At 46.8% G+C, this 24,637-nt stretch overlaps 1 protein-coding gene across 3 annotated transcripts in view; it reads left to right on the top strand.

Annotated features, from left to right (window-relative positions):
- Positions 1 to 23,605, top strand: part of IREB2 (iron responsive element binding protein 2) — a 42,936-nt gene extending 19,331 nt beyond the window's left edge. For 2 of the 3 annotated variants that reach the window (XM_036067628.2, XM_036067629.2), the window contains exons 5-22: positions 268 to 486; positions 2,931 to 3,000; positions 4,091 to 4,274; positions 5,040 to 5,179; positions 7,145 to 7,316; positions 9,075 to 9,175; positions 11,094 to 11,210; positions 12,550 to 12,709; positions 13,405 to 13,540; positions 14,563 to 14,647; positions 14,979 to 15,135; positions 15,639 to 15,763; positions 17,690 to 17,794; positions 17,890 to 18,032; positions 20,063 to 20,210; positions 20,294 to 20,416; positions 22,210 to 22,395; positions 23,192 to 23,605. In XM_036067628.2, coding sequence (XP_035923521.1) covers positions 268 to 486; positions 2,931 to 3,000; positions 4,091 to 4,274; positions 5,040 to 5,179; positions 7,145 to 7,316; positions 9,075 to 9,175; positions 11,094 to 11,210; positions 12,550 to 12,709; positions 13,405 to 13,540; positions 14,563 to 14,647; positions 14,979 to 15,135; positions 15,639 to 15,763; positions 17,690 to 17,794; positions 17,890 to 18,032; positions 20,063 to 20,210; positions 20,294 to 20,416; positions 22,210 to 22,395; positions 23,192 to 23,302 — 2,482 coding nt within the window. In that variant the 3' untranslated portion in view covers positions 23,303 to 23,605. Of the gene's footprint in view, positions 1 to 267; positions 487 to 2,930; positions 3,001 to 4,090; positions 4,275 to 5,039; positions 5,180 to 7,144; positions 7,317 to 9,074; positions 9,176 to 11,093; positions 11,211 to 12,549; positions 12,710 to 13,404; positions 13,541 to 14,562; positions 14,648 to 14,978; positions 15,136 to 15,638; positions 15,764 to 17,689; positions 17,795 to 17,889; positions 18,033 to 20,062; positions 20,211 to 20,293; positions 20,417 to 22,209; positions 22,396 to 23,191 lie in introns of those variants that run through there. The other variant, XR_013450217.1, reaches the window with a different exon arrangement.
- The last annotated feature ends 1,032 nt before the right edge of the window (positions 23,606 to 24,637 follow it).

Here is a 24,637-nt window from a genome sequence, read left to right as displayed (position 1 = left end):
AAAGTCATTTAAATTGTCGTAGAAGTAGATGAAAATGATTTTCTTGGGCACATAGAATTGTGTTTTCATCTCCATAAATTTAAGTGACCTCTTTCTGGGTTTTTTTGTAATCTAAGATTTGCTTTTGAAACCTAAGTTAAATACTGTATTAACATTTGAACAACATATACTTAGTTCCTGATAATTTTGCCAAGTGTGTGCTTTTTGAAAGCTAAATTTCTGTCACTTTTAAATGGTCTTTTTCTGTTTCCTTTTTTGGAATGCTAGTGCAATACAGAATGCTCCAAATCCTGGAGGTGGCGACCTGCAGAAAGCAGGAAAGCTCTCTCCACTCCGAGCACAGCCCAAGAAGCTCCCCTGCAGGGGCCAGACCACCTGCCGAGGATCGTGCGATTCTGGAGAGCTGGGCCGAAACTCAGGAAAATTGTCTTCGCAGATTGAGAACACACCCATTCTCTGTCCTTTTCATTTGCAACCAGTGCCTGAGTATGGGATTTTTTTTTTTTTTTTTAAATATTGATCAGTGCTGGGTTATGTTTCAGTTACCGAAATCTCATTTGTCCCCTTCCCCTCCTGGTTCCTATGACCTCACTGCCGCCTCCTGCCCCAAATTAAGCCAATTAAGGTGGTATTCCCGTTATTGATTTCTTTCCCAAGGAAGAAAGCCTTTCTTAAGATTTTTCTATAAATATATTTAATTTTTGTGACTAATGTTAGCAGAAAAATGGGATCCGTCTTAAACTCTGCATTTATTTTAGTGAATCTGTACCATTCACATGTTCTTTATTCGTTCACATTGCTTTTGTGAATTCCCTATTTATAGTTTTAGCTTTTCTCTCCTATTAGATTTCTTGTTTTTTTCCAATTGCATGAAGAGCTTGATGTTATGAATATTACAATGATAAAAACCTCTTTTAGGTAAGCAATTGCCTGTCTGGTGCTATGGGAAGCGGTGAACCTGCCCAGAAAAGAATTCTCTTCTTAGGAGTTGGTAAAATCTCCTAATAGGTAGTTTAAAAAAAAAAAAAATTCTATACTTGAATTTTTGTATGCTATAAAGATTCCAAAGTCTGTTATATTTAAGAGTTACGTTGTTTACCCCATTGTCAATAGACTGTCAGAAATTTTTTTAATTTAGTAAGAAAATGACATACTTTTTCAAATTAGAAAAATGTAACACATTTAAGATTTAGAATAGCTAAGAATAATATCCACACATATCTTATCCTAAGAGCCACATGATACATTAATTCGTGTGTCCGTAAACTGGTTCTTTCAGATTCTCTCTGGTTGTACAGTTGGGGGCTCAGTATTTCTATGAGGCCTCCGGTCATAGTGATCTCACGTGCTCTTCCTTTCTGGGAATTCAGTATAATGTGTAGGTTCTTTGCCATCAGATTATGACAGTTTTATCTAAGCAGTCCTTGTTCCTGCTACCTAGTTGTCCTGGTTGTTAGGTGCGTGTTGATGTTTGAGATGAGCATCCCTTCTTTTTTTTTTTTTTTTTTAGAAGATTTTTATTTACTTAGAGCACAAGCAGGGGGAGCAGCCGGCCGAGGGAGAGGGAGAAGGAGCAAGGAGCCCGATGTAGGGCTCGATCCCATGACCTGAGCCGCAGGCAGCCGCTGGGCGCCCCGAGCTTCCCTTCTTACAGAAATTAACTTCTTGAAAAGGGCGACTTACTGATTACAGTACAATCTGGTGTAACATTTCCCCCCAGCTTTGACTCCAAATCACAGAGCATTTGGATGGGTTGGACTAGTCTCTGGGGGTAGGAATGTAGGAAACCAGTGGCTCCCTTTGGGGCCGCGGGGCCTCGGTGCAGCGCCCGTGACAGACCCAGACAGGGCATGGACGGGTAGGAAATGGGCCTGGAAATCGCTGCCTAATTTGAAGTCGGGTTCTGAGCTCATGAACGAGGGCACTTTGTAGCCGTACGTGCTGTGGGATGTACAGTGATCGGACTGGCTCCCTGAGTCCTGAGGAAAATCTCATCGAGGTGTGCTGTGGCTTCAAGGGATCACTCAGCAATGAATTAGTCAAGGAATCTTTGTGTTTTTTAAAAAAGTTGACAAGTGAGCATCTGTAGTCGTCTAGACCCTGGAGGTCACATATAATTTAAGTTGTATTGATGTCCTAGTCAACACTTGATCACCAGCTGGCAGGAAACAGCTTAAAACTGTTAGAGATCATTTTTTATTTTCATTTTTATTTATATTTTAAAGATTTTATTTATTTATTAGAGAGCACGAGTGGGATGAGGGTCAGAGGGAGAAGCAGGCTTCCCGCGGAGCAGGGTGCCCGATGCGGGACTCAATCCCAGGACCCTGGGACCATGACCTGAGCTGAAGGCAGACGCTTAGTGACTGAGCCACCCAGGTGCCCCTAGAAATCATCTTTTAAATGTCCGTTAGATAAAAATAGCTTCCTGAAAGTGACAGTGTTTACTGCTTGGAGGTGGATTGTTTTTACCTCTTAGTTAACATAATGCACATAAAATATGTTTATAATCCATACAGAGTAAACTGCCACTTACGCAAAAAATAGAGCTTTCCATTTTGGGTGAGATGAATGCAAGCGTTTCTGCTCGAAGCTTTCTACACGTGCCCAGTGGAGGTGTGGCAGGCCCAGGTGGGAGGAGGTGCACGAGGTTGCTGCGTTACTGATTGCTGCAGCCGACTCACATAGCGACATTATGTCAGTACAGTTGGGGGCCGGGGGTGGACGAGCCCTGGACGTAGCTGCAGTGAGTGCTGTTTAAAGCAGAGCTTCCTTGTTGGAAGAAAACAGCTACTTCTGAGAAGTCTAGTAAATTGCTGTTCCAGGAATTTTTTTAAACGTATTTGTGTGTGCATAAGAACGAATACTTAGAAACAAGGTAAGTCTTTTCTGTGATACATACATTTAATGCAGGCTCTTCTTCCTTTTAGACCTGAAACAGTGTTAAAAAATCAAGAAGTAGAATTTGGCAGAAATCGAGAGAGGCTTCAATTTTTTAAGGTACACATGATTTGGGGAGAATTTTTTATATTGAAATTCACAAAATATTGATATTTGATATTTATGTTCTTCATATTAGTAGGGGTTTTTTTTGTTGTTTTTTGTTTTTTATTTTTTTATTTTTTTTCACATGTGACACATTTTGTTTTTTTTTAGTTTTTTATTGTTATGTTAATCACCATACATTACATCATTAGTTTCAGATGTAGTGTTCCATGATTTATTGTTTGTGCATAACACCCAGTGCTCCATGCAGAACGTGCCCTCTTTAATACCCACCACCAGGCTAACCCATCCTCCCACTCCCCTCCCCTCTAGAACCCTCAGTTTGTTTTTCAGAGTCCATCGTCTCTCACGGTTCTTCTCCCCCTCCGATTTCCCCCCCTTCATTCTTTCCCTCCTGCTATCTTCTTCTTTTTTTTTTTTCCTTAACATATATTGCATTATTTGTTTCAGAGGTACAGATCTGAGATTCAACAGTCTTGCGCAATTCACTTTTTTAAAGATTTTATATTATTTATTAGAGAGCATGAGCAGGGGGAGGGGCAGAGAGAGAAGCAGGCTCCCCACCGAGCAAGGAGCCTGATGCGGGGCTCGATCCCAGAACCCTGGGATCAAGACCTGAGCCAAAGGCAGACATTTAACCAACTGAGCCACCCAGGCACCCCTAAATTAGTAGTTTTTAAATGCTTTGTCGCATTAGAACCTTTTCTCCCTTCAGATAAAATCTTGTTGGAAACCCCAATATATAAAATAGGATGAAACCAAGTGGCTATCATTTGAGGTTGTGGGAAGGCCTTGTGCTTGCCCCCTCTCTTCCTGTCCAGCAGTCCTTGGGGCGGGCACGGTTGAAAACTACCATTTATCTGGACTAGTAGAACATTTCTCTCGACTTAATTTTGCTTTAATAATCTGCAAAATGAGTATGTTTAGGGTTAGTATCTGTGTATTTGTCTTCATGTGTCTATTATAAACTTTGACCGTATTGAACATCGGTAAAATGTTTTTAGTGTCAGTATTGACTTGTATTTTGATTGTGAGCACAAATTGATATACCAACACTTGGATTTTTTAATTATACATGATATAGTGGAGTTCAAGAGTTTTTAAGAACGTGGGCGTAATCCCTCCTGGAACTGGAATGGCTCATCAAGTAAACTTAGAGTATTTGTCAAGAGTGGTTTTTGAAGAAGACGACCTCCTCTTCCCAGACAGTGTGGTTGGCACCGATTCTCACATAACCATGGTGAATGGCTTGGGCATTCTGGGGTGGGGTAAGTAAACCACTAACTGTATTTGATTTGGGGGGAGAGAGTGTCAGGAACGTTGTAAAGGAGCGTAGGTAGCTGGTCTTCGTAGGCTCTTTGAGGCGGTTTCCTCCCCGTAACAGCGGCAACGGGACGACTGGACCCGGATGTGTGTGGACAGCGTCCCCTACGCAGCACTGCCGTCGCGGGGTGATCTTGGGGACGACATGGTTACTCCTTGGTCCGAGTCCTGCGGGGCTCTTTTGGCCTTCCTTAGGGCTCCACATTCCTTTGCATTTTATACAAGGCCCTTTACGACCTGCTGCCCCCGGCCGTCTGCGCACGCGCCTTACAGACAAGTCACGGACCCCCGGAGTGGGCTTGGCCCAGGCTGTTCCGTCTGGCAGAATGCTCTCAGTCTCTTACAGGGAGTTAGAATTGTTGACTCTTTTGTCTTTATCCTTAGACTGAGCTTTCTGAGGGTCACAGGTCCTGGCTTCTGTTCTTTCTGTATCTTGACAAGCACAGTACGGTATTCAGCGTAATAAATACAAAACGTTTACTGAATTTAATAGGAAGGTAAACACCAGTTTGTTTCAACCATGTGAGTGGAGTCATTCTTTGAGGAGGTTGGGTCCGTGTCCACAGTAATAGCGGCAATGTGGCGGCTCTGAGATGCTTCGTGAGTAAGATGAGCTCATGGGGCACTCAGAGACTAGATGTTCCACGGAGACCTCACGTAGACCGTACATAATCTTCAGATGTGCTCACCGTCTGTCTTTTTCGCTTCAGGGGTTGGAGGCATTGAAACCGAAGCAGTCATGCTGGGCCTGCCGGTCTCTCTTACTCTGCCGGAGGTGGTTGGGTGTGAGTTGACCGGCTCATCCAACCCTTTTGTCACATCCATAGATGTCGTGCTTGGCATTACAAAGGTAATTGTGCCAACTGTGAGACGTAGTGGACATTGTGCACAGGGGCCCTGTGAGGGCGGTGTTGGGTTCTGCGCTGCCTCCTCCGTGTGGCTTTCTTGGCCACGGCCTCGTAGTGACCATCACGGGAGCAGCCGCAGATACAGAACCCTTCCTTGGCGCTAGGAAGTACAAAAGTGCGTGCCGTGCCGTTGTTCCCTTGACCTGATGCCTCATTCATTCCTCGTCACAAGCCTGGAAGAGCGGTACTGTGACCAGCGCCATATCAGTTCTGAGAAAACGAGACGGTCAGGTTTAATGACTTGGCAGAGGGTCACCGGGCTGAGCAGTGAGTGCTCAACAGAACGCACCCGGGCTCCTAGCCGTTAACACTTGCTGACCGCGTGGATTAGAGAGTCCTGTTAGGAAAAGTAATTGCATCTCTTTAATACCTAACTGAATCATTTGCCCTTTAGAAACGGTTTCTCTCCTGGGGAAGGTGGACTGTAGAAGGGTGCCAGCGTCAGGATTGTTGGCTGTTTTAGTACTTCCAGAGGATTATGGAAGAACTTAACCTGTATTTTTAAAATATTGGCTGCATGCTATTTAATACATGTACTCTGGAGTTTCCTAGTGAACAGTAATTTGTAACTCTCCGTCCTAAATTTCTGGTTTTCAGTAACTTTATTTTAATGATTAAGTCCATTTTGTTAAATACATGAGTGTGGGAACTCTCCCACATACAATGCCAGTTTGGATCCTAGAGTCTCCACTTTTCTGGTTAGATTATTGGTCTGAAGGCTTCCGAGATTCTCCGCAGGGAAAGAAAAGGTCCAGCCGCCCTGTCGGCATTTAGCATGGAGCCTTCTTCCCTAATTGAAAACATGTTGACAGTCATTGATTCGGTGTATGGGACTGAAAGATAAGAAGTTAAATTGAGAATTGCAGGATTATTCCTAAAGGAAAGGAGTATCTTAATATGCTTTTAGAGAAATCCATATTTTCCCTTGGGTAACCTGAGAAGTAAGGCCACTTTTTAGACCCTTCTGGCTATATCTTTTTGTAACAAGATTACATGTTTATTTTTAAATTTTGGCGTATTGATACAGAACTTAAATCTATCAGTATGTTCACATTTATTAAATATTTTCTCTCCGGAGGTTCTGTTCTATTCATTATCTTTATAGGATTAATCCGTATTATTTTTCACGATGTGTATCGTGGCACCTCAGCCTTTAGCTCAGTGCACCTTACGTGCGCTGCTCTGATCCTCAGAAGCACAACCATGAGTGTAAAGAAACAGCTCAGCCTTTCATCCAGGAGTGGATTAAATGACCTCTCGCACCGCTGCAGTGTTCGAGCCGAATGTTACTCCTGGGTTGAAGGTGGTTCATTCGCAGTACCTCCCTAGGCGTCTCCTGCCCCAGTCTGAGGCCGTGTTGTAGTTAGGCGAGCCACTATGGTGGTCACTTGGTGATAACTCAGAAACGTGACTTTACAAGGACGTGTGAAATCCTGTCAAGATGAAACTTACCAATAATGAATGATGCTGTAAATATGTGGACCAGGGTTGGAATTCGAAGAATTTTTGTAGCCAATACGTATTTTTTTATCTAAATACAGTTTGATCAGCATGTTTGTATTTCATTACGTCTAAATGGCATCAGTGGTTAGCACTGTTTTGTGTCCTCTAAGAAGAGAGGCTGCCAGCTACCACGTGCACTGTCCCGTCTGACACTCACGTGTGGATCTAGCTGTTTTCAGCCCTTAAGCCCTTTCTGTCCTGCCCGGCGGTGACATTGGGCTGGTCTTGTGTGTTTGTCCTAAAATACCTGCAAACCCAGAGTGAGTTGATGTTTGATAAGAAGAGCAGAGAACCTCTTTCATCCAGTGTCACTGGTAGGGGTTAAAAATTAGATTTTGTGCTTTTCGGAGAATCCATGCCAATCTTACTGATTTTGTGTGCGTTTCTGTTATCCCTTTATGTAGCACCTCCGGCAAGTAGGAGTGGCTGGAAAGTTTGTTGAGTTTTTTGGAAGTGGAGTTTCACAGTTATCTATAGTGGATCGGACCACAATAGCAAACATGTGTCCAGAATATGGTGCTATCCTCAGCTTTTTCCCTGTTGACAATGTGACGTTAAAACATTTAGAACATACAGGTAAGAAGATGGAAGATCATTAGGATAAGTGTGTTACACGTCCAATGTGTCTGTCTGAAATATTTCCTAATAAACAACTACTGTGTGCATGGTATTTAATGTTCAGGAAATTATCTTATTTTGAAATAGTGGCTTTAAAATAAACTGCCTCAGATGTCTTTTAAAGAGTGTTGTGCCCTCCAAACCTAGTCCCTCCCGTGTGACCCATTTACAGTGACTTCGAGGGAGGAGTCCGCTACCGGTCTCGGTCCACTGCTTCCAGGAAGCATGGCCTTCGTAGCGGCCAGAGCTGCGATTTGACGGGGGCAGGCGTGTGTGGACTCGCGACTCACAGTGTCCCCATAACAGGAGGAGAGGGGCCACCAGACAAAAGGGTCTGGGGACCCGTGCTCTGTCTATAGAGTAACACCATTTTGTGAGAAGCAGCATAGGGTTATAGGTTCTAAATCTTTTTTGTAGCCTGATAAACAGGAGGTTGGACCCTCTTGTATTGAGGACTTAGTGTAGAAAGATCTCTAAAACCAGAAGGTGCTCCTGTACTCCCCTCACACCCCCCATGTCCCTTTTGTGAGAGACCTTGCCGATCTACTGGTCTCTGATCATAAGTACATTTGGGGGATAGAGTCTAGTATTCTTCACTTGGGGGGCAGTTTTAGAAGTTAATAGGTGAGATGGCACAATGGATAGTTGGTCATTTGGAACGTTGGAATGGTTCTCATCGAGTGCAGAGCTTTCTCTAAAGGGGATTTGGTGGGTAGAACATTTAGAGAGAAATGGTGGAGGTGCCTCCTCCCTTGCGTGTTAATATGACTTATGTATTAATGATCCGTTGCTATAACAAATTTTCCTAAAACTTAACGGCTTAAAACAGCAATAATCACCTAGGGCTGCACGGTGTCCACGGGCAGTAACGTAGGTGGCGCAGCTGGCACAGCCCGTCTTTGCTCCGTGATGTCCGCAGCCTCAACCGCGAGACTCCGAAGCTCAGGCCCGGGGTCCTGAAGGTCGCTCACCCGTCGACGGGTGCTTCGTAGTGGCCAGAGCTGAGATTTGAGAAAGGCCACATCTCCCACATGGCCTTTCTCACGCGGTTGCCTTTCCAGGCCAGGGTGACCTGCGAGAGCGAGTGCCAGCCAGCCAAGGGTCCCATAGCTCAGGTCCACGGGGTCGATTCTGCCCCTTGACGGAGGGATGTCATTGTCACATTGTAGGAAGAACATACAATTTGGGGTGTATACTGTTAGGTCAGTCGCTGGAAAATACGATCCGCCCCACTGTGTACTTCCCACGAGGCTTGCAGAGAACTGCCTGTGATTAACATCTAGATTCTTTTACCTTCTGGAAGATCTTGTTAGACCTCTGTCTTTCTGCTCATGAAACGTCCTTAAGCTTCATTTATGTTTTCATTTTGATTTTTATATTCATACTGGAAAGTAATGAGTGTCCTTTGTGTTGGGTGTTATATTCAATGTTACTGATTTATTTTCTGCAAACTGTAGATTTTGTGAGTTTTATAGAACTGGCTCAGTGTTTCTCATCTTGTCTCTGAGTAACTTTTAAAGGGGGGCTCCAAGTTTTCATGAAGGGTAGAATTTTTACTACTCTTGAGAGTAGTATCAGTTAGCAATTTGTAAAGAACTGTATTTTGAGTACTTACTAATGTGCAGTGTCTGTTTCTTGCTCATTGGAATTCAGCACCTCATCCCGAAAGAGTTCAAAATTTCTTACTGTACTTTTGTCCTTGTTAACTCTTTCTAGGTTTTGACAAAGCCAAACTCGAGTCAATGGAAACATACCTTAAAGCTGTGAAATTGTTTCGACATGACCAGGATAATTCAGGAGAACCCGCGTACTCCCAGGTGTGTGTGGAGGAGCCCCTCGTCGCCCGGCCGCCTGCGTCTGGACGCCAGCTCCAGGCCTGCAGCTGTGCGGCCTCTCTGCCTCTGTGTGCTCAGCTCGGAAATAGGAAGCTGTTCTGAGGGGATCAAGTACATTAGATTAAAGGCATTAGAGTGGTTTCAGGCACCCAGGAAGTGCTTAGCAAACGTCGACTGTCGTTACCATTTAACCTGTTAACATTACTTGTGACTCTGCTTAGATTTCATTCATTAAGTTTACGTAGATTTCTGTTAGTGAATTTTACATTTTATTAAGTCTAAATTTTTAATATTTAAAACACAAAATTGACTCTTCATCTCTCACTCTGATCTTTTTCTACTTTATGATAAGAGCACCGTGATGTGCTCTGAACCTGTCTGTCCCGGGGATGCCTGCATCTGGTTAGCGTCTGCGTTCTGTAGAAATTGCTGTGAAAGGAGTTTACAGTGATGTGGTCTTAAATGTTAAAGATACTCTGTAATCTAGGCCTGCATTTCTTACCTGTTGGAAATTTGTATTGAAGTAAGTAAAGTTCACTTTCAGGGCAGTTTGAATTTTCATGACCTTCCTTTTCTAGGAGTGTGTCAACCTCTCAAATTACTTGGTGTTGTCGAAGTTAACTCTGGTTAACTGTTAAGCTGTTTTCTTGGGGGGAGTCATTCTCTGATTCAGCTTTATTTTTCCTCATACCATGTATCCCTGCTTGAAATCTATTCATTTTTATACTTGTTTGCCTCTCACCCCGTCCAGAAGGCAAATAAGTTCCCAGGAGAGGAGCTTTGTCGGGTGTGTGTGGCCTGCAGCTCCGGCCCCCAAGCAGTGCCCGGCGCACGGCAGACGTGATGGGTGGACTGGCGAGGCCACACAGGTGTAGTGCAGGCCAGTGTAACGCCTGTAGGACCTGAATCCGTGTGGACTTCGGGGATATCTTTAACTTGACTCATCATTTTCTGGTCCGTTTCAGCTCTGTTTATTTAGTGCTTTTAAAGACAAAGGGAAAGAAAAAGAAAAGTGAAAACTCTCGCATTGTATAGTAAAAAGGAATAAATTTGCTTATTAAAGACCAGACCAGATTAAAGAAATAAAACTAAAGCCCATCAGGACTTTGATTTCAAGACAAACTCATTAAGATGTAAAGACAGGGATCATCTGGATCCGTAAAGTGCAGCCACAGTGCAGTGGGTGTTGCAGTTAGGATCAGTCAGAGTCGACAGGACTGTGAAATATTGGTGAAGCCCATAGTGAAGAGAAACTTCATTTGAACTGATTATGCCCAAATAAAACGGACAGAGGAAAACGGTAGAAATGCCAGAAGAAATGCACAGAAACCTAGTTTGGGAGGTTGGGTTTTAAGAAAATACAGGTTTTTTTTGACAAAGGAATAAAAGCGCGGCCTTGCTGGAGCCTGGCCAGCTAGACACGTTGGAACTAGGAAGAGAAGAGTCCTTCTGCTGTGTCCCTCCAGCACCCTGTGCTGACCAGACAGCGCCCTGCACACCGAGGAGGGAGCAGTGTTTCCTGAACCCACCTCAGTTGTCACAGAGCAGGGAAGGGTGAATTTGGAGCTCAGGGGCAGACGACCGATAGCCGTCACAGGCATCTGCTTTGTCATCAGGCATCTGTGACGATAGGGGAAAGAAATCGGGGGAACAAGATACTCCAGACTACGTGCTGGTGTTGGGGCGGTTTGTATACTGATTGGTGCTCGCTTTTAGCCAGTGTTTGTATGTTCTCTTTCACAAATTAATTGGGATTGTTTTAAAATCTTTATTTCTGGGGGTGTAGATCACCATTACAACAAATGTGGATGTATTTATTCTGCTTCAGGGAGTAGTGCTAAATTGCAGTCTACCTAACAAATTCTCATTCCTTGTCTTCCTCTCCCCTCTCGTCTCTTAGGTGATCCGGATTCATCTGAATTCAATAGTTGCATCTGTCAGCGGTCCAAAGAGACCTCAGGATAGAGTTGCTGTGACGGACATGAAACGTGATTTCCAAGCTTGCTTGAATGAAAAGGCAGGTTCCTGCAGCACCACCTTTGTCAGTACTTGTGCTGAGTGATAGAGGACCAAGTACTTCTTGTGCTGGGTGATAGAGGACCAAGTACTTCTTGTGCTGAGTGATAGGACCAAGTACTTCTCGTGCTGGGTGATAGCGGTCCAAGTACTTCTCGTGCTGGGTGATAGGACCAAGTACTTCTCGTGCTGGGTGATAGAGGACCAAGTACTTCTCGTGCTGGGTGATAGAGGACCAAGTACTTTTCGTGCTGGGTGATAGAGGACCAAGTACTTTTCGTGCTGGGTGATAGAGGACCAAGTACTTCTCGTGCTGGGTGATAGAGGACAAGTACTTCTCGTGCTGAGTGATAGGACCAAGTACTTCTCGTGCTGGGTGGCGGAGGGCAAGTACTTCTCGTGCTGGGTGGCGGAGGGCCAAGTACTTCTAGTGCTGGGTGGCGGAGGGCCAAGTACTTCTCGTGCTGGGTGGCAGAAGACCAAGTACTTCTCATGCTGGGTGGCAGAAGACCAAGTACTTCTCGTGCTGGGTGGCGGAGGGCCAAGTACTTCTCGTGCTGGGTGGCGGAGGGCCAAGTACTTCTCGTGCTGGGTGGCGGAGGGCCAAGTACTTCTCGTGCCGGGTGGTGGAGGGCCAGCACGGGCCTCAGACTCAGGCAGCTGCGTTCTTGCGTGTGAGGCACACGCCAGAGGCCCTGTTGGCCCCGTCCTGTCGGAAGCTAGTCATCTGGCGCTGTCCCCAGGCCGCTGTGAGGATCAGACGTCAATCTGTAGTCACAGCCGCCTAATCTCAGGCGCTCAGGCGCTGCCCGTGGTCGCGGCTCTCACGTCGTGGCGGAGAGCACTGTTGTCGAAGTCGGCACTGTGTGCTCAGCCCGTAACGTCTAGTGGATGTAACTGAACAGCCGTGACCTCTTGATTTTCCGGGTCTGTACTTGCTGAGAATCCCAGCTACAACCTGAACCCTTTCTGTTGGGAGCACCTGGTGCTCTTCCCAGAGCTTGCTTTGTGCCGTGTGTCGTCGTGTTGTGCAGGAGTAACGTAGCGTGATGAGCACAGAGCTGCCGGCTCGCAGCCGGCCCCGCCCGTGCGCTCTGCACACCCCCCCAGAACAGGGCCGTGACCGTCCCGTCTGTTGAGAACTGCGGTCGGTAGGATCCGCATCCCGGGGAGTTAGGAACACCACCAGACTTGTGTCGGGAGCGTTCAGGCTCCTACTCCAGCCGACGTCCAACGACTGAGTGTCGCGGCCTTCAGCACCTCTCACGCGTGGTCAGAACTGCAAATTTGTTTGTCTAGACATACCCGGAATATTTGTATTTGTGTGCACGTTTGTGTAGGTGGGATTTAAAGGCTTCCAGATTGCGGCCGAGAAGCAGAAGGAGAACGTCTCTATTCATTACGGAGGAAGTGAGTACCAGCTGTCTCACGGGTCTGTGGTCATGGCCGCGGTCACCAGCTGCACCAACAACTGCAATCCGTCCGTCATGTTGGCCGCAGGTAGGCTGTCCCTTACGGCCGTCCCTTCCCTTTCCCGAGTGCCTGTGTCGTCTTGTGCCACGCTCACCCTGTGTCTTAGGTTATGCGTGGATACTGGTGTCTGTGTTTAATGTTGAGACACTTCTCGAGATTTTAATTGGGTCTTAAGGAGCCTCAGTTTGTGTTATTAATTTTGTTTTCATTACACAGAAGGTAAATTTTTTTTACTACGATTTACACGTCTGTTAGTCTTCGGTTGTTAGCTGCTTCTGTTAATCTAGAAGTGTAGTCAGTCAGCGCATCTCTTGATGGTTGAGCACAGCCGTGCACTCGCGTCCACTGAGAATATAAGGAAGTAAGAGGTTATTGGCAGGGGTTGTTGGTGAACGCCATTCATTGGTAGTGTAACGTCATGTGTAGTAAGTGCGGAATTGCTGTCGTGATGGCATCTGAAAGGGTCGTGGTACGTACTGTGCGTGTACATAATGTTGTTACGTGTCCTTGTTTTCCGCGTGTGTGTGTGATGCCATGACATCGGGCTGTACCTGAATTTACAAGGTAAAGGCTATATATCAGTATAATCTTGTGTGTGTTTTAAATGAAACACATCAATAGTGTAAAATGGACAAAATAATGACTGTAAATTCATGCATTTGGACTTCGACCCTTGCACGAATTGGAGATTGACCCGGCCTGCGTCACTGTTCACCGTGCAGGTCTTCTGGCCAAGAAGGCCGTGGACGCCGGTCTGCAGGTTAAGCCATACATAAGAACAAGTTTATCTCCAGGCAGTGGGATGGTGACCCATTACCTCAGTTCCAGTGGCGTGTTACCGTATCTCAGTCAGCTCGGGTAAGTGCGGGTCACTGCTGTTGACGTGGACGTTGGGATTCCGCAGGGAGGGAAGCCCCTGTCAGAGCCTTTCACGTGCAGGGACAAGATGGGAAACATGGGCTTTGTTGTACTTGTTGCCTTTCCCCTCTGTCGCAGTGTGAGGCCCAGCCCTCCACGGTCGTGGACTGGGCAGATTGGAGGGGCAGGGCCCGGCGCGGCCTCTAGCGGGCGGATGTAAAGACAGATGCGGCTCAGCAACGGCTCCAGGGGTGCGTGGTTTCTGATCAGGGAGGTCAGTTTTCAGAAAGAGCAAAATGTGACAGGCTGCATCATCAACGGACCAAGTTGTCTTAATTGACCTTTTGTGAGGTTACTGGGTTTGTCAAGCATGGGTTAAGTTGTCCCCGAACCTTGGAGAAACTAACTTTCCCGTTTCTCATGGACTCAGAAGAAATAGTCGGTGCCGGCTGTGTATTTTGGAGCCTGTTACCTTAGAAAAATCAATTCCTTTGCAAGACTGGCAAATTAAGAAAACTTTGCTTTTAGAAGAGTGGCTGCAAGTAACTTTGAGAGTTACGCCTGTAATTCCTTAGCTATACTGTCGTGGGATTTCTGTCAGGGGCTTTCTCTGGGTTTGTGGCGGGTCGAGAATTAAGAGATCTGCTGGCACTGGCGTTCCCAGCTCCCGGGCCCCGTCGGTCCGAGGCCTTGGCGTCACCGTCCCCGCCGGGTTAACCCTGGGCGGTGTTGAGCGGTCATCTTCCAGCCCCACGAGCTGTCTGTGGGGAGCTGTCGTGTACAGCGTACGGGTTTGGTGTCGGGTCTGGGCAGCCACGTCTCCCCCGGGGATGCTCCGTCAGAGTCCTGCGCTCAGGACAGGCAGCACGCCTGGCAGTCAGACGGGCAGCCTGAGGAGGGCTAGTCCGTGTCGGGGGTGTGCTCAGGCGGCTCGTCACAGGGGGCAGCGAGGGCCCCGGCCAGCCCTTGCCTTACGGGCGTTACAACCTCCCGCTCAGTCACGTGTATTTATCCCAATACAGATTCGAAGTAGTTGGCTATGGCTGTTCAACCTGTGTGGGAAACACAGCACCCTTGTCAGAAGCAGTTTTAAATGCAGTCAAACAGGTAAGCGGTTTTCTTAACCATGTATCGTGGTGTTAAATGGTAGAAAATATATGTTGATGTATTTATATTTCTGCGGTCCTTACACCTCTTAGGAAGAGTGAATCTTGAAATGATTAAAAGAATCATTTTTAGATCCTTGAAATAATCCCTTAATGGTGTAGTGAATTAGTTTATTCATAGGATTTGATAGTTCTGTGTCCAATAATTGGCCGTATGCTCTTTGGTTATCTTGCCCTCAGACACAGAATATTTGAGATTGCATATGTATGATTATCCGAATTTGTACCATCTCTTGAATCGAGTACATATTTATGTATATATTTTTTTTCAGGGTGATTTGGTTACTTGTGGAGTCTTATCTGGAAACAAAAATTTTGAAGGTCGTCTCTGTGACTGTGTTCGTGCCAATTACCTGGCCTCACCCCCGTTGGTGGTCGCCTACGCCATAGCGGGCACGGTGAACATAGACTTCCAGACGGAGCCTCTAGGTATCGGTCCTCTGTTACACAGACATGCTGCGCACGCTTCTTGCTCCAGAAGTTGTTGTGTTTCTGAAACGCTTCTTAGACCGCCCACTCTTTGAATTACTTCGGGAAATCTTGTCATGCAGTCATTCATGTCTGTATTCATATGAAGAATATTAAGTGTACAAGTGCTTTGTTTTTTTAGCTGCTTATGCCTGAGGCAGTCTGGTATTGAGTGGTTTACTTGGTTTCTGGGATAGGTTTTTGAAAAGATGTGAACACCTTGAGGGAATTACTTTTTTTTTTAAGATTTTATTTATCTGGATGGGGGGAGAGAGCGAGCACAAGCAGGGGAGAGACGCAGAGGGAGAAGCGGGCTGAGCAGGGAGCCCGACGCAGGGCTCGATCCCAGGAGCCCAGGATCACCACCTGAGCCGAAGGCAGACACTTCACTGACTGAGCCCCCCCAGGTGCCCCTGGAGGAAGTTACTTTTATACTGACTTTGATGTTACAATGCTCTCTCCAGGCACCGATGCTACTGGCAAGAGCATTTACCTGCAGGACATCTGGCCCAGCCGCGAGGAGGTCCATCAGATGGAGGAAGAGCGTGTCGTACTGTCCATGTTTAAAGCACTGAAAGAGAAAATGGAGGTAAGAGTCTCACTTGTTTAAGTAGTTTAATAAACGGCAGTGTTTATTTCGTGGGTCTTTCTGGATTTAATAAAAATTAATCAAATTATTTTGAACATGCAGGTTATAATAAGTGATAATCGTTTTGTATTTGGAGTCTCTAATATCTAGGAGAATAGCTTAGAGTATTAAAACCGATCTTAGGGTGCCTGGGTGGCTGAGTCGTTAAGCGACTGCCTTCGGCTCAGGTCATGATCCCGGGGTCCTGGGATCGAGCCCCGCATCGGGCTCCCTGCTCAGCGGAGAGTCTGCTTCTCCCTCTCCCTCTGCCCCTCCTCCAGCTGTGCTCTCTCGCTCACTGTCTCCCTCAAATAAATAAAATCTTTAGGGAAAAAAAACGGTCTTATTTACTTATTAGAAATGGGTAGCAAGCATCCTGAATATGGGCAGAATTCATAGAAACGGCCCTTGTTTATTGTTCCCATTAGATGATGGCTCAACGTTCAGAAGCAGTAAGAGCAAGCATGGTCTCCCTCCCGCCCCCTGCCTGCCTGTGTTGCCTCCTCAGGGGCCGTCAGGCACGTCACTTGCTCACGCATCATTCCAGAGAGGTTTTGTGCACCTACAAGCAATACATATATTCACACTTTTTAAAAACAAAACTGAGAATATAGATAGTGAGGTTGCAGAGGTATTCACTGAACAAATATTTATTGAGCCCCTACTACATGCCAGGCACTCTTCTAGATGTTTTGGAATAGATCCATGAACAAAACACGAGATTCTCATGGGGAGAGGCAGGCAGGGAGCTGTAAACAGAACTGTGAGGTAAATCACACGATACGTTAAAAAGCGGTAGGTGGTGTGGAGAGCCGCAGAGCAGGGTCGAGAGAGCCCGCTGACCACAGTCTGAGGAGTAGAGGTACGTAGAGTGGTCGGAAACAGGACGTGTCTCGAGCACAGCTCTGCGGGAGGTGACCAAGTTTCCGTACATCTGGACCAAGAGCAGGGCTTTCCAGGCAGAGCGGATGCGTGAAGGCCTCACAGAGGGACCCTTGGTGAGGGCGCCGGGGTGTCTGGCGCACAGGAAGTGAGGGCCGTGGCGGGAGCTGGTGTTAGGGAGACGCGGGGACAGATGACAGAGGAGGTTTTAGGCCGTGATTAACGTGGATGGAGTCGTGGAGGAGGTGACGGGAGCCTTCGCGAGGTTGTGCGCAGAGGCTTGCTAACCCAGGAGCACCGCTCTGTGTCCGTGTGGAGAACATGGCGGGGGGCTGGACGGGAAGGACAGAAGCAGGGGCGCCTAGCCCATGCAGTCGGTGGCATGTGGGAGTCTTCATCTCGGTCACGAGTTCAAGCCCCACGTTGAGTGTGGAGTCTATTTAAAATAAAATTTGAAAAACTAAATTTAAAAAGAAGGACGCACAGAGTGGGGCCGGCGGGTTGGAGCAGTCCCGCGTGCGAGGTGGCCGTGGCGCAGGACCGCTGGGTCGTGGTGGCCGTGCAGAACCACGGCGAGACTTCGTGTGGGGTGACCGTGTGGGGAACACGCACCCTGACAGCAGCAGAGGGTTTTCTCTCAGCCGTGCTCTTGGAGGTGAGCAGCGCATCCCACAGCACGGTTTCTTTAACTACATGGATCGCTCTTTCTAAACCCTTAACCCTTTTATTGGATTCTTTAAAGTTTTTTATGTTCAGTTTATATTAAAACTTAATTTCAGAATATTCATGAAAATCTAGTGTGCTGGAGTTTGATGAGCAAATGTCCAAAAATGTCATGTTCTAGAATGGCACTATCTTAGCTTCCTTACCCAATGAAGAAGGCCTTTTTTTTAGGTCCTTCTAATGTAAGGACTTTTTAATTCCCTTGAACACATTCATGAGCCACTTTCTTCTGACTCCATTTTATCTTTTCTTTTTGTTTATCAACCGAACTCACATTCACAGATGGGAAATAAGCGTTGGAATTCCCTAGAAGCACCGGATTCTGTGTTGTTTCCATGGGACTTAAAGTCCACGTACATCAGATGTCCTTCATTTTTTGATAAGCTTGTAAGTATGGTTTCACTCCTTGATATTTTCAAGGTTGTTATTGAACTAAAACACCTCACGAAGAGTAAATGCCTTTCACTGTTTCTACCTTTTAGACCAAAGAGCCAGTTGCCCTGCAGCCCATTGAAAATGCGCATGTCCTCCTGTATCTGGGGGACTCGGTCACCACAGACCACATATCGCCCGCGGGGAGCATCGCCAGGAGCAGCGCCGCGGCCAAGTACTTGACAAACAGAGGGTAGGTGTGCGGCCCTGGGGTGCGCATGTCCCCGTCCTCCCGGATTCAGAGGCTCCTCCTGGTCACGCTCCCTGCGCAGTAAATAGATTTGACCCCTTGAACAGCATGAGTTTGAACCGCCTGGAGCCACTTACACTGATTTATTTTGATAAACCCAGTCCAGGACCGTAAGTATAGTTTTTCTTCCTGTGATGTTCTCAGCACTTGGTCTTCTCTGGCTGACTCGTAGGAGTAGAGGATGTAGTACGTGTGTTACAGAATAGGGGTTAAGTTGACTTATGTTCTCGGTGAGGTTTCTGGCCAACAGAAGGGTGTTCAGTTTTGGGAGTGAGAAGTTCTACCCAGGTTCTCGATGGTGTGCTGGGTTGGCACCCGTACCCCGTGTCCTTTGGGGTTCGGCTGTGCAGGCCGCCGGCGCAGGGGACCTGATCTCCGCTGAACCTGACGTCAAGTTAGCCGGGTACCTGGTGTACCTGCTTGTGCCTGTGACTTCAGAAGTGGAAGTTGCTATTTCAAATCGAGCCCTTGGTAGTCTAAATAAACAACTGATTGGAAACAGGATTTTTCTTTTTCTTTTTTTTTTTTTTCCAATAGGACTTTATTGAAAAGTCAGCTTTGACCTTCCAAGTAAACCCTGATGGCTCCTCCTGTCTTTGGAGTGCAGAGTTTAAATGTGTGTTTTGTGGACAGTAAAGCGAGTGTGCGTGAGGCTAGGCTCGATCCGTGCCAATCAAAAGACGAATTTCTGCCCATTGAGCCTGAACTTTTACAAGAATAATAGAAGAGAATTTGTAAACATCACTGATGTGGGAGAGAGAACTCTAAGCCTAGAAAGATTTTATCTCGTTTCTACGTGATTGATGATGTGGAGTTGCTCTGTTACCAAGAGCTGTGTGGACACCAGAGACGGAGTTAGGACGGCAGTTAGATGCCGGGGCGTTCGGGCGACGACTTCTCACCGCGGTCGCTTCGGTGCCCTGTGGCGTGGTCGCACGCGTAATGATGCGCCTGGCTCCGCTCACAGTCTCATCGGTGCTGTTGTGGAATTTGTGTTTGCATTTTTTTTCTGGTTAACTAGTCTGGTATGAATTTAAAACACCTTTTGGTAGAAGTTGCTAATAGCAGTTCCGTTTGCTAGAACTTGAAAATGAATCTGTGACACACACGGCTTTTATTTGTGGTGGTGAGAAACAATCTTTTTGGTTGTGATTTTTATCTTGGTCATAATTGTGACCTAGCATCCACCACAAAAAGTCCCCACTTTTCTCAAATATGTAACTGCTGTATGCATTCTAACATATAAATACAGGTTTCTTAGTTCTCATCAGTCAGGATTTTTTTTGGGTCCTTTAAACTCCTCATCACGTCTGTCCTGAAGTAAGAAGCTTAAACATACAAGTTTAGAAAACTTACTGCCTTTACGTAAAAGACCGAATTAGAGACTGATCCGCGTTGGTTGCTCGTTGTTGCTTATGCTCCGTTGTTTCTTGTCCCTAAAAGGTCACGCGTGTTGTGACCAGGCAGCAGCGAGCACCCTCCCCCCCCAGGTTACGGTGCTGCCGCCGTAACTCCCACTGGCAAGGTCGCCTTGCGCTGCACCTTCGTGTTCGCACTAAGAAATCTAAGGAGGATCCTCGTGTCGCGTGGGGTTTCGGTGAAAGCCAGATGGCACAATGTGAATTTCTGGAAAGGGCTGGATACTCCTCCCTTAATGCTGTTCCGACGTGGGGGAGGTTTCCTGGGGGCTCTGTCCTCAGCGGGGACCCGTACAGACCACCAGATTTGGCTGGTGCTTTAGAGAAGCATAGACGTATGCACTGGAAATAGGTTACCTGCGTTTGCTTCAAAATCACCTACTGGGGGTGATTCTAGAAGAAACGGGCAGTCGGGCATTCACTGTTCTGTGTTCTCCACGTTCGTACGTGCTCAGAATTTTCCATTATAGAAGGTGTTTCTGAGTAAGTTTTATGGTCCAGTAATGTGTGATGGTTTTCTGTCTGAAATGAAACCGGCTTCACGATTTCTCGCAGCCTTACTCCTCGTGAGTTCAACTCCTACGGGGCTCGCAGAGGCAACGACGCTGTGATGACGAGAGGCACGTTCGCGAATATCAAGCTGTTTAATAAGTTCCTTGGAAAACCAGCTCCCAAAACAATCCATTTCCCGTCAGGCCAGACGGTAAGGATGCGCCCAGAGCAGTTGGCGTCACGGCCTGGGTCCGGGTTCCTGCTGGAGATGCCGTGTCTGTCTTCTCCCCACAGCTGGATGTGTCTGAGGCCGCAGAGCTGTACCAGAAGGAAGGGGTCCCACTGATCATCTTAGCAGGGAAGAAGTACGGTTCTGGGAATTCCAGAGACTGGGCTGCCAAAGGACCGTATCTGCTGGTATCGATAACTTCAATTTTATCTTCTTAAAATTGAGTTTTAAATGCTCCCTTTTGTCGGTAACATCCTGTCAGAGTTTAGTGTGCTCATTTGGATTTTTTTGCTTATTTGGAACTCCTATTGGTAAGATCACATATAATATTTTGTACTGATCTAGTTGCGTTTTAATACTCTGGATTAGATTAGATCTCCATCAGTCTTACTTGCAGAAGTCAGTACGGTGGACAGAAAGGAGGCCCCTGTCTTAAACTGACCCTCTGGAATGCTGATTCTCTGTGCCCACTGAGAGTTTTACTTGCCCCGCCCCCCCCCGCCTTTAGCTTTCTCTTTTGGGGTTAACAGACTCAGAGGTGGGCCAAGGGGTAGGAGGTGATGGGGCCTGGCCGCCTGTCAGGAAGGCACGTCTGGCCCCTGCATCCTTGCTGAAGTGTGGTCAGGGGTGGGGGCTGCTGGAGAGGGTCGTCAGGCATGTGCTCTCCTGCTCTCTGCCCGGTGCTCGCTCACAAATGCTCAGAGTGGCGGGTCAGCCGCCCTCCTAGCTGTCGTGATCGTGCACACTCCATTCTCCTCGAGTCCTTAGTCTCCCCTCCCCCCCCCAGAATGTAAATACTCAGAGGAGCTGTAGGAATAAGCCAGATTCTCCCATCTTCCTGAGATAATAATTATCCCTGTTGTGAATATTAATTACAGGTACAGGTTCCCTTTTTTCTCACATTTTTGTCTTTGTTTTTTATGTTGGAGGCTTTGCTCATACTTGATCCTAAACTGTCTATTCAGTTAGACCTTGAAACACTGCTTCCAAGCTGGGGGTGTCGGCTGGGTTTTGTCCGTTGATGGGCCTTATGTAGATGAGCGGACAGTAACCCGCCTGTTGGACTGGGAGAGCCCCATGTGCGGTGTCTGCAAGTACTTCCAGGGACGCAGACCTGCACTTAATGCGCGTTTCCGATGGCGTGCTCCCCCCCACCTCCCCGTGCCCATTGCCCCCTCGGTCCAGGGCATCCGTTCTATTCTTATCAGGCGATGGCACTCACAGGGCTGAGAATTGATTCCTGGGTGGTAACAACAGGTCACTCTCTTTGTAAATGGAGTACAGGTGAACACATAGTACTTAAACAGATGCACGGTCTGTGTGTGTGGCATTAAAATTTTAGGGCAAGCAGCAGGGGGAAGATATGGTTGGAGGAGAAGGTCCGGGAAAGGTTCTGTAGGAGGACAGTAGGGAAAGTTGAGAATCATGGGTCTGGAGCCTCTCTGGCTTGTTTTCTCCAGAGAACAGGGTTTTGTTGTTGCAAATGGACTCAAACCTTACTGGTGTCACTCTCTACATTCACTTGATGGTTTCTGTCATTGGGCGTCTGCTCAGGGTCACTTAGCTTCTAAATATTTGTAGAATCCACGTCTCCTATTTCCTCTGTCACTGTGGGACACCCTTCTCTGTTTCTGTGTTCACGTGGCAGGCCGAGGGAGAGTGCTGCCGAGCACATATGTGGGTCGGCCGGGATCACAGACCCTCCTGAGCCCCGTCGGAGCCAGGCCGCCGCCCCCCCAGGGTGCTCTTACCTGACCGGTGCTGCCCACTCAGCCCTGCAGGGCACAGGGGCAGCTAGAAGAAGTTAGGGAGCTGCCTGAAAACACAAAAATCATCTGTACAGCATGGACCTTTAGCGTGTGGTATTAGGTTAACAAGTTTTATAGAAGGACCCAAAAGTAGAATTTTTTCCCTTGAAAATGGTCCAATAAAGCAACTTTGAAGAGCTGATTGGAAGAAATAAAATGCACATTTGTTACAGGGTGTGAAAGCTGTTTTGGCTGAAAGTTACGAAAAAATTCACAAAGATCATTTGATTGGAATTGGCATAGCTCCACTTCAGTTCCTTCCGGGAGAAAATGCAGATTCCCTGGGCCTCTCCGGCAGAGAAACGTTTTCTTTAGCGTTTCCTGAAGAACTGTCTCCTGGAGTTACATTAACTATAAAGGTACCTCTCCGATTCTCAAGTATGCGATTGCACGCTGTTTACCCAGCTAGGTGGAAGCTGGAGAGAAATGATCGTCAGTTGCACACTAGCATGACTTAGTGAACATACATTGTGGTTTAAGGTGGCTGTTTCCTGTGACGCCTGACTTAATGCAGCGGAGACTCTGAGGAAACACAGAGCGCTAGCTAGTCCAGAGAACAAGACGACGCACGGCCGCCCGCTAGCATGCGCCCGTGGCCTTTGCCTGGCTGCCCGTTGCTGCTGTGCCCATGGGATTGGAATCCAGCTGGGCACACGGCCAAGGCGGGAGGCAGAGTGGAGCGGGCGCTGGGCGGAGCGCAGGGACGGGGGGCAGATGTAACGCATGCTGAATGGTTAATACACAGTGGATGTGAGCAGTGGGTGTAACGTCCCTAACTAGTCCGAGTCTGCAGCACTTGGTTTAGCGTCTTAGGTGATACGGGACTTGTCATTCAGAAACGGGGACAAAGGGGCGTTTGGGCGGCTCGGTCGGTAAAGCGTCCGACCCTTGATCTCAGCGCAGGTTCCGTGAGCTCGAGCCCCGCATTGGGCTCTGCCCTGGGTGTGGAGCCTGTAAGAAGTAGGGATGAAAATACCCATTTTTCTACTTGGCTCTGAAGCCCGTGGTTAGATATGGCAGGTCTTTTTTCCGGCAGGAGAAGGGTTTCATGGAGTCTGGCAGGTGGTGTCGTGGGGTATGAAGACAGATGGTCTGAACACTGGGGACACTTGGACGATTTTACCACTCACATGACATGTTTCTGTTTGTTTAAAGACAAACACTGGGAAAGTATTCAGCGCGATTGCTTCGTTTGAAAATGACGTGGAAGTAACGTTGTACAAACATGGAGGATTATTAAACTTTGTGGCACGAAAATTCTCATAGTATCTACTCCACACGGATACCCTTTGAGAACTGGTAACTGCGAGTAACGCCTTTTGTGCTGGATCCAGGGAGCCTCGCCCTGGAGCTGCAGACGGTCCCGTGCACTCACCGATCTCACCAGGGGTGTAAATGATTACGAATCAACATAGTGACTGAAATGAAATCTTTCTGATTTTAAATAATCTACGAATGGTGCTATTAACATTGCTCAAATCAACGTGTGAGGTGTGCTGTGGGAGAGGCCTGTAAGTACGGGGTATTTTAACAGACCATTTTGTAAATAAAGGCAGAATTTGAACTTGTGTTGAAGATTCTTACATGAATAATCTTCCTGAAGTTGTTTGTTTGGTTTCGCACCCATAAAACTGTATACTACTGTTTGTTGGTTTAAGACTAGCAGGTTGGAATGTAAGAAGCCAGATTAGACTCTAAAATTGTGGAAGTTGGAATTTCATTTACAAATGGACTTTCAGACCTGAGCTGGACTTGGTTGGCATTCAGAGTTTGTAGTATAAGCCGGGGTCATCCTAGTGTCCGTCTAACTGCGGGGGCTCGACGCTGCCCCAGACACAGTCCTCGTGTCCTGTCTGGCCCAGGCCCCTCCACACGCGACCTGGGGCTTGGGTCACACGACGTCTGAACAGTGAACATACACAGCCCACCGTGTTCGGTAATTTGCTCCTGTGTCCACTGGCCAGCCTCAGATGGTATTCTAGCAATTGGATTCGAGCATTTTGCTCACTTGATGTGATACCGTTACTTCCTGTAACCTATTATTTTAGGTATTGTTAACCAAAATTCCACACTTTCGTAGTTGCTAAAGAGAACTTAATCTTAAATGCTAAAATGATTTCCACTAGACTTTTAAATTATCCACCCTAGATTATATGGTTGCTGCTCAATTCTAAGCATTTTTTTAAATGTTAGTTATTTCTTAATTATTTAAAAATTGTTTTTCCGTCATTTTGAGTGCTTATTTTACCTGGGATGCATGATTCTATTAATTATGTTTCTGTTTTAACCAAAGCTATCAGGATAAAACACTTAAATTGTTGCTGTCTGGATATCCTACTTTCTCCACACACATGTCTATTCTGTCAACAAGACGTTTGGTGACTTTTAAGAAAAAGGTTGGATAATTAATTCCAGAAAGTTCTATGCCTTTTTTTAAATTAAGAAATTAAACTTAGCAAAAGGTTAATTGTAGAGATTTTCTTTCACGTGGAGGTATTCCTCTGACCCAGTTGGTTTGCTGCGGCTCGGTCATCCCACGTCCCGCACAGAAGGAAGGACTGTGTTCCGCTGAATTTTAGCCAAAACTACCAGAGTGGGAGG

Source organism: Halichoerus grypus, chromosome 8 (assembly GCF_964656455.1).
Source record: "Halichoerus grypus chromosome 8, mHalGry1.hap1.1, whole genome shotgun sequence".
Classification (NCBI taxonomy): Eukaryota; Metazoa; Chordata; class Mammalia; order Carnivora; family Phocidae; genus Halichoerus; species Halichoerus grypus.
The sequence above is the reverse complement of the archived record's forward strand: the minus strand, read 5'-3'. Positions and strand labels throughout refer to the sequence as shown.